A 10,139-nucleotide genomic window follows, 5' to 3' on the forward strand; every position below is an offset into this window, starting at 1 on the left:
CAATCAAAAGGTAGATTATTTGGATTTTAGATTATGCATTTATTTGAAAAGAAATAACTTTTACTCAGCAAGGATGCATTCAATTAAACATGACAGTTAAGACATTTATAATGCTACAAAATAATACTCAAAAACGGGAAAAACAAGCAAAAAAGTACCTACTCGCACATCATGTTCAAAAGGAAGGTTTAACTTCTGGAACATGAAAATGATTTAGTTTACAGATGCCAACAAACAAGCGCCTTATTTGCCCACAGGCTGACCTGAATTATGTCTGTAAGAATTACTCATGCGTTCTTGACTCAGGCAATCAGACAATTTAATGTATCCAGCGAATTAAAGTAATGGATGCCTAATCTCGTTTTACATAACACATTGCATGCACATCTCCTGTACCAACATGTTTTATGTAGGCAAACAAACACACAGCCATACGCTGCACGCACAGCAAAACTGCTTTGTTGCATTTCAGACTGTCAGACGCACAAAACAAAGCTGTCTGCTGAGAAATGAGCACGCTACATACATACAAGTTGAAACATGTCTTTTCTCTTCCAACAAAAGGGAACTTAAACTTTAAAAACACATACCATAAATACACATGGAAAATTCGAAATGGAAATTTAACATCATCTGTAATGAATATTCTAGGAAATTCCTGATTGCAACAGTGAGACTTCATTTGTATGGCATTGTCATTTTGTTGACTTTAATAATTTATCATCCTCTGAATATTCTGCTCTCAATCTTGTCGCAATGAGAGTCACTAATCGATCTTGCCATGTGCAAAACAGAAATTCTGGGTATTTGTCTCAAGAGAACAGTCAGAGAGAGAATGAAGGGGAAAAAAGACACAATATCATTGCATGTCCACCTCCCTCCCATCCAGCTGAGAGAATGGGACATTTTTACTCCATCCACACTGCTGATCTCAGGCTGCGTCTGCAGTTAAGTGAGCAACGACCATGAGTTTGCCACCTTTCTACTCACCTAGTCTATTTAAGAAGGGGTAAGTGTAAGAATAATGGAGTTCTGTGAGTGTATCATTACTACTGACAGCTGACAGATTAATTGTGAAGGTGTGAACGTGAGTGAGTGCAGTTAGTCTCGTTTAACCACTCAAACAGTCTTGCTCTACAAGGTGTAAAAATCGTTAAGTTTCAGTCAGCGAAGTGCGTGACAGTGTTTATCATCTGCTGTGGATCATGTTAGAAAGTAATCACAGATGGGTTATGCACATCTTGCATAACTTGTTTTTGTAGGATACAAAGTCAAGAGTTTACACTGTAGATGGTGTTATTTACATATTTGATTCATAAGTATGGTGAAGGTCTCTCTCTAGCTGTCCTCCCAAGTAAACTAGATTGAATTTTTTGACTTAATAAGCAGCAACTATTCACGGAATGCAAACTTGACAGACTGAAAATGTGTCATTCCACACATTCCCTAGTTATAATTATTGGTGTGTCCCTACGTATGCAAATGCTAACCAAGTTTACCAAGTATGGTTAGGTGTGCTTTGTGGGTTTTTAGTAAATCAAGTTTAACTTGTTGCATTAGGGGTTCAAGCATAAATAATTAGCGTTTCTGAACTAAACCTATAATATACAGTATACACTAAGACCGGTCTTAAAGTTTCCAAACTGTGTAGTAGCAGTGTAAAGGATTTGTTTATCGGAGCGAGTCTAGGACAGCTCCACCCTGGCCATGGTGACAGACGGAGACATACTGTACCATGGCACATCTGTGTTTACTGTGATGTGCAGGGTTTTTTTAGGAGTGGCAGCTGAATGAAGCATCTGCTTGCTCATCTCGCTGCATCACAACAATGCATTATTCCATTAACTATTAATGCATTATTTATCCAATCCCAAACAAGTTTTAAGTACATTCTAGTTCCACTGGAATGTAATGTATGCAGTTTTTTCTTTGTTCAAAAGGCTGGTTGTCCTCGTTTTGTCACGTCAAGCCACTAAAATGAATACTATTACCTTACAGTAAATCTGCAGAACAGGAAGGTTCTGTTGACACTTAATTATCTGCAGACCTTCAGCAAGATACATATTTCTTTAAATTAAGAGGGCACTTCATGGTCTTTCCCCCTTCATCTGTGGTACGATTATCATTTCATACAGTACAAACTGTACAAGCGCTTGCCAATTACCGTGACTACAGCTCACCAGGAGTTCAGCATCTGTCAAACGAGAAGACGTTAACTTCCTTCTGGGGTGTCCCTGTGAAATCTAATCTGGCAGCATGACTAACTCTGCATGAAATGGAAAGTGACAGCACTAGGGTCACTAATTTGTGCTTTTCTGTGAAATCTCATTAGGTGGATCAACTTTAAGCCGTCACCTTTTCAAAGGGCTTCACTGGGATCTAGACAAATTCTTACTCCACTCAGAAAAGATGATAGATTGTAGTGAAAGAGTTGATAATGTGCATATAGAATGCATTTTCATAACATTGCAGAAACTTTGTGTAACGTTGCTAGCACATGCCATCCCTAAAAGTATTTACCAATAACATAAAATAATATTGAGTGAAAGAAAGAGGGATAGAGAAATTTGAGATTCCAGTTTTGCTTGTTTTTTCATAATAATTAAGAATTTAAATAATGTCATATATTTAAGTAATAATCTATATATTTTAATGCCACCTTACCTAATGCATAACGTACACATACATACATTTTTGTGAGACTTTTTAAAAGTTGAAATAATTTGTAGTGAGGTAGAAGTGTATTCATTTTGTCTTGTTCCCATTAATTTTTTTTTCTATTCACAAAGCTGACATTTTTAAGGCTTTTTGTAAGCTGGGGATGTTACATTAAGGATTGGTTTTGTTATAATTGTATTTACATTTTCAGTCAGGTAAGTATACTAGAAGGATTCTAAATTTGATTCATTGTATGGTGTGTTTTCTATGCCTTAAAACGTTTTTATATCACTGGAGCATTGTAAAATTTGGTATGAGCTAAAATAAACTAACGGACCGTTTAACACTTAGATTGTTTACATTCTGTGCGAGCAAAATGTGCAAAAAATAGCTTATTGACTAATATCCAAGTGTTGAAGAATCAGGTGACTTCGATCCCAGCCTTCAGGTTGAGCACATCGGTCATAAACAGTTTGCCCAGTAGAGGCACTAAAGGCTGAAGCTAAACACTCTGGACCTACTGTGAGAAAATTCTATTGTTTAAACTCATTTCCAGTGTTGCCAACTTAGCAATTTTGTTGCTAAATTTAGCAACTTTTCAGACTACCCTAGCAACTTTTTCTTCCGAAAGCACCTAGCAACAAATTTAGCAATTTAAAAAAGTTATTTGGCAACTTTTAGCAACTTTTGATGAGGACTCAGACAATAAAAAGGCACACATTTTCCATCCAAATGACACAAAAAGATTAAACCACAGATGCCCAGCAGTACACACATCACGAGTATCGAGTTAGCTGATATTTGCAATTGTTCAATTTAATAATAATAATTGAATAATTTGATAATTGAATATTTGTTCATTTATGATACACTTTGTTAGTAGCTTGTACCTGCGATTGTTGATCAGTTAGTACACTAAGAAAAATGGAAAATCTTTCAGGACATTATCCATCATCCGTTGTAACTCTGTAACCCAAAAACACAATGCCTAATTCAAAATGCAGGTAAAAAAACCATTACAGAAAATTATTTATATTAACATAGTAGATTGTGCCTTATTTTTACAGACGTTTCTTAGAGTGTAGCATACTAACTAACTACTAACACACTGCTTAAAGCATAATTGTTGAGAATGTGTAGAATTACTAGTTTACTAGCTACTAAAAAAACTGAAATTGTAATCATTCAGAAACGTGTACGTTTTCAATAATTCAATGTATTTAAAAAAATACAGTTATTTATATTTTAATATTATATCATGCATATTATTTTAAAAACAAATCTAGTTTACTAGCTACTAAAAAAACTGAAATTGTAATCATTCAGAAACGTGTACGTTTTCAATAATTCAATGTATTTAAAAAAATACAGTTATTTATATTTTAATATTATATCATGCATATTATTTTAAATCTAAATTAACATGATGATGTGACAATTTGAGCAATGACATCACAACATCATTTAGCAACTTTTAGCAACAAATCGACCTTCCTTTAGTAACTCTCTCTGAAAATTAGTTGGCAACACTGCTCATTTCCCATCCGATTCCCAAACTGTCTTGTGTATGAGCTGTCAGCTGCACAACTGTAAACTTATGAAGACCTGGAGGCATAGATTGTGTAATTTTAGCCACTCTAATAAACTGATCACTGATTTTCACCATGTAACAAATTACTGAGGGTTATAGGTACATGTTGTTCCTCAGTGACACTAATGTTACCTGGACAACATTTTCATTTATTTATATTTAACTGTAAATTTAAAGTGCATATCCAAAACAACCATATCTTGTACACAATCTTATTTTTTAATATATTAAGTTTGCACACCTACAATATATAAATCATGCTCGATAGATGTAAATATTTGGTAATCCAGAGCCTATTTGCATAATTAACATGATTCACATTAAAAAATGCTAAATTTAAGTAGAAAATTAGAATCATGCATTCATTCCAATGACATCACAACATCATTTAGCAACTTTTAGCAACAAATCGACCTTCCTTTAGTAACTCTCTCTGAAAATTAGTTGGCAACACTGCTCATTTCCCATCCGATTCCCAAACTGTCTTGTGTATGAGCTGTCAGCTGCACAACTGTAAACTTATGAAGACCTGGAGGCATAGATTGTGTAATTTTAGCCACTCTAATAAACTGATCACTGATTTTCACCATGTAACAAATTACTGAGGGTTATAGGTACATGTTGTTCCTCAGTGACACTAATGTTACCTGGACAACACAAATGCATTCTGGTGGACTATCTATTTCACGAGGCTTGTCATAAATCGCCAAAACGTATCACTTATCAAAACATGATGCAACGGTCACTTGTTAATGTGTTTTGAAGGTCTGTCCTGCGGCTGGCTGCCGCTGCTGCATGCTCTTTGAGCGAGTTCAGTGAGAGGGCAGGAAGACAACCTATGCCACAAGCCTCATTTGAATAATATATGCACGCGTCATGCGACGTCACGCGCCGAGTATAAAAGCCCCGCTGCGGCAGAAATAGCATCACTAGCCGACAGTGTTTCTCCGAAACCGCTCCTAGTTCTTTCATAGTGCCCGGCTTCTCTGTTCTCTCTCGCAACAGAGCAACGAAGCAAAACAACCAGGATTTTAAACTCGTGTCCAAACAAGTCGCAAACGTGGCGAGAAGTATTATTCAGACGGGTCTTGTCCTCAACATGAGCACGGAGATGTTCAAAACGCCAATGGAGCTCGCAGTCTATCAGCTGCACAATTTCTCCATCTCCTTCTTCTCGTCCTTCCTAGGAGGGGATGTAGTATCAGTCAAACTAGACAACAGGTAGGCCGATTTTATGGGATTATAGGATGCATTTTTTAACAGTCGATAGGAATTACGGTATATCGCGGACTTCGCTCGGTTCACCGCGCTTCGATTATAAGAGCTTGTTTACTACTGCAGTGGTGCTGAGCTGCGTTCTAATACCTTGTTTCTTTGTCTTTTGCAGTGCCTCTGGCGCAAGCGTTGTGGCAATTGACAACAAGATCGAACAAGCAATGGTAAGTCGTTTTAACATCACCATCAGATCCCTACTAGAATGAGCTTACGACTGTAGAAGTGCAGTGGAAAGTATCTAGTTTCTGTGTAGGTTGTAACCAGAGCTGTGGCACGCTCTAGAGCTGCTGCATCTACCTTCATTGCCTGTGCTTTGTTGGCCCACCTGCAGTAAAAGTCAAAGGTCACCATACAACAATACATGCACCCTTTTGTTTAAACCATGTCTTTGTTTTACCCGGTTTCACCCCTCTAGTGACATCTGCAACCACATTTTTACCAAAGGTCTTAATGTATCGTTCATTAAAATGTATTAAATATTAATATATAGGTAACAATCAGATCAATAACTACCATGTTCAGTACAAATCATTTTTAAACGGTCATTTGTTAGTGTTTTAAGATTGCTCGTACAGTATATAAATCATGCTCACAATAGATGTAAACATTAGTTAATCCAGAGCCACACTTGAATAACTTGACCGTAGATTAGGATGTTGGAAAATGTAATTAAAATAAAGAGAAACATGCATTTATTTTTAGATTATGATTTTCATTTTAGTAAGTGTTTTTTAAACCCATTTAATCCTCCTAGTAAGTAACCATTTAGTACCATTTTCATTTATTTATATTTAACTGTAAATTTAAAGTGCATATCCAAAACAACCATATCTTGTACACAATCTTATTTTTTAATATATTAAGTTTGCACACCTACAATATATAAATCATGCTCGATAGATGTAAATATTTGGTAATCCAGAGCCTATTTGCATAATTAACATGATTCACATTAAAAAATGCTAAATTTAAGTAGAAAATTAGAATCATGCATTCATTCTTGAATTGATTCTCTTTCCCCCTCAAAAAAGGTAAAATTAATAATTAGAACATAATGTACAGTCAGCTGGTCAGTATTGTAAAACAGACCCTGATGGTGAGATCAGGACCCCTAAAAAATAACACGTAGTTTATTTCATTGGACTATTCAAGGAGTAAAATTTGGATGTTTGTTCACCTTAACCTCATTCTACTCAATTCATGCATTACAGTGTAAACAGATCAGTTGCATTGTACTTGATGTCTTGTTGTGATCATGGAAACTCAACTCTCTCTCATATTTTTTTCCTCACAGGATCTTGTGAAGAATCACTTAATGTATGCAGTCAGGGAGGAAGTTGAGATCTTGAAAGAGCAGATCAAGGAACTGGCAGAGAAGAACAACCAGTTGGAGCGTGAGAACAGCCTGCTGAAGAACCTGGCGAGCCCAGAGCAGCTGGAGAAGTTTCAGTCACGTTTGCCCTCAGACTCCAGCCTCCCCCTGGAGCCTCTGGAGCTGGGGTCCCCCGAGGACGGCGAGCTCCAGTACAACAGCACGGGATCTGCTGTATAAGTGGCTCTGCCATGGGGCGGGCAGAGCCACAGCTCTCACCTGAAATAGACCTCCAAATATGCAACTTCAAGATGAAGCTGGCTGTACAGATGAAAACCTGACCTGAAATGAAAGCATTGCGACAAGTGGCCTAGTTCAGTAATATCTGACAATCTCTTCGGACTAACGCGGAAAAGAGAGAGTGATGTAGATGTCCGAGGTTACTGTACAACGGGACTGACGTGCCCCTTGTTAGGAAGGGGGCCCAGCCTTGCTTTCCTTTGGTCCCTCTCACGAAGAGACGGAGAGGGGTTTGCCTGATGGAGCTGGCAGAGAGCGCATCTTTGGCCTATCCAAGTCAAGCCAAGGAAATGTATACGTCCCTGCGAGACGCCCCCACAGCTCCACCTGACGCAAGCTATACGGGACTCACTTCATGCCCTCCATTGATCCCTAGTGCTGTGGACATTTCTTAGCTCCCGTGGTTAAGGACGTTCGAGACGGACCTGTACGGAGCGCTGGTCCTCTCGTCCACAGTGGTGACTCCTGCCATATGATTTGTATAGCATCGCTTGTATCTCTGCAGATGGGGCCTGCTGCTTATGGGGATTATTGCTTGTTTGTGTTGTGAAACGGAACAAAATCAACTTGTTTATATGGGCTATGTGTAAAAAATGATGTTTTTCTTATTGTGGGAATGAAAATCTGTATACATTTGCATAGTTCTGTAAATCAGCGACTGATGTAAAGAGAAATGTTCTGAAACGGAGGCTGCGAATGTTCTGCTGACATGTCGAACATCTGTTCTGTTGACCTTCTATGCCAACCAACTACCAGGCACAACGGTGTCTGAAGAGGGCCACATGTTTTCGAATGAACTTTGTATTTTCTAACTACCAAAGACTTGCCTAATACTCACAAGCCAACAGGACCATGTGGAACTTTTCACAGGGAGAAGTTTTTTTTTTTTGACCGCAGTCTTTTTGAAACATGGGTATTGTTGCCTCATTGTGTCCAATTTTTATTTTTTATTTTTTTTTTACAAATTATGGATGCAAAATGCACATTGCAATAAACCTTATGTTTACACTAAATATGACGCACGGGTCTTTTCTTTTTCTTCATGTAGGACAAGGACATTTCTCCAGTTTTAGATTGAAATGGTAGCTCACATGAATACATATGACCTCTAACATTTTAGATAAGATAAAAATTCCAACTTTAAATGTTAATTATGAAGTTGGCACGATTGGCCTTTAATATAGGTTTGATACCAGGAGTAAAGTTCATGCATTTTTATATAATAAAAATAAGGTACAGTTTGCCAGGCAAAATAGGCCCCGCTGATGAGAACAGCACCCCTAACAAATGGCATGCAGTTTATTTCACTGGGCTATAGAAGGAGTAAAATACAAGTGCTCAATTAGATGGGCAAAAATTGATTTAATGCAGTTCATGGCAGCCTCATTCTACTGAATGCATGCATTTTTCTATAATTAACTTAAGTAGAACATAATGTATACTTAGCCAGGCAAAATAAGCCCCAACGGTGAGAAGTTTATTTATGCAGTTCTCAGCCTCATTCCACTGAATTCATGCATTACAGTGCAAACAGTGCAAATATTCATAAAAATTCCAATTTAGATGTAAAATTGGCATAATCTTCATTGGCTTTAATATGGGATTTTAATAAAGTGTTTGATATCAGGTGTAAAGTCCATGACGATAAGGCCTTCACGATGCAATTATTTAGCCCAATATTGTCCCCTTAGCATGCATGGTAGTTTATGATTGACATTTACTATTCAAATATACAGTGGCATCTCTCACTGCTCACATTTTATTACATGCAATGAAATCTCTTTATAGGAATAATCAAATTCTTTTAGGTAATTACATATATATAAAGATACAGTAAATGTCATTGACTTCAGTGAGCTCTGCATCATGTGCATGATTAAAAACTATACATAGTTTGATCTTTCCACTGAATTGTAAATTGTTTTAAATATACGTGGAGACAGGGTTTAATAGATCTAGAGGTAATTTCATAATGGCTACTGTGCTGTAGTAATCCAGAAGGCTTTGAGAAAACAGAGCTGGCATGTGAAACCCTCATCTTTCTCTCCTTAGGAAAGCCAGGCTCAGTGTAACTCAAGCCTCTGAGAGGTCCCTGGGGTAAAACTTCTACTTAAGACCCAGATTTCAGTATTTCTGCAGAAGTTCCGATAAGGTAAACAGTAATAAAGTAGATTCAAAGGATATGCAGATCTAGCGAGTTGCGTCCACTGGGTCCTATCGCAAATGGGTGGAGGCTTAAAAGGAAATGACTTCTGAAAATATCAGAATCCAAATGCGCTCATATCTGAGGTTTCATTAATGTTTTATTGCCACTAATAAAAGCAAGATCTACATGCCATCAAACTAAAATCCCTTGACTTGTACTGAACATCTATATAGCACAAAGGCAGACAATTTGATTCCAAAGTGAATAGACAAACCACACATTAAATATAAATTAATAACTATTTGTGAAGTTTGTGAATATGAAGGTTCATACTTTAAGAATGTTATTTCATTGGGTAATAATGCATCTGTCTTTTGGCAAATAACTAAACCAATGAACTATAATAATAAAAATAGTAATTTATGTGGTATATTTGACTGGGCTAAACAACCATGGACACTGACATAGACAAATGAATAAATATTAGTAAAGTTTACATCAATGTGAAGACTCATGCTTTGATGTTATTTCATTCTGTAATAGTCAATTTAAGTGTCTTTTCGTATATAACTAAGCAACAAATAAAATGAAATAAAATGAAATTAAATAAATGACTGGGTCAAAACAACCTGGTGTAAAACCTGTTCAATGGAATTCACTGGTGATTTGGCATTTGCTCTTCTTCCCAAAACAGCTGCAAGACCTCTGCTCTTATGCAACTCCCAAACATCTGTTTCAGTTTGGTGTAGTGGGCGGCTTTCTATGTCAAGGCCTGGTGAAATGTAGCCGGCTTTGCATGCGAGCGAGTTACAGTGCACTGAGAATTGTACTTGTTTGTCCTCTCATGTAAATATAGG

At 37.1% G+C, this 10,139-nt stretch overlaps 1 protein-coding gene across 1 annotated transcript in view; it reads left to right on the plus strand.

Annotated features, from left to right (window-relative positions):
- Positions 1 to 8,113, plus strand: part of LOC107562102 (uncharacterized) — a 33,565-nt gene extending 25,452 nt beyond the window's left edge. The window contains exons 3-4 of the mRNA XM_016246666.1: positions 5,637 to 5,688; positions 6,819 to 8,113. Coding sequence (XP_016102152.1) covers positions 5,637 to 5,688; positions 6,819 to 7,076 — 310 coding nt within the window. The 3' untranslated portion in view covers positions 7,077 to 8,113. The remainder of the gene's footprint in view (positions 1 to 5,636; positions 5,689 to 6,818) is intronic.
- Positions 8,114 to 10,139: the final 2,026 nt, after the last annotated feature.

The sequence above is a fragment of the Sinocyclocheilus grahami genome, unplaced genomic scaffold, assembly GCF_001515645.1.
Source record: "Sinocyclocheilus grahami isolate Dianchi unplaced genomic scaffold, SAMN03320097.WGS_v1.1 scaffold806.1, whole genome shotgun sequence".
NCBI classification, from domain to species: domain Eukaryota; kingdom Metazoa; phylum Chordata; class Actinopteri; order Cypriniformes; family Cyprinidae; genus Sinocyclocheilus; species Sinocyclocheilus grahami.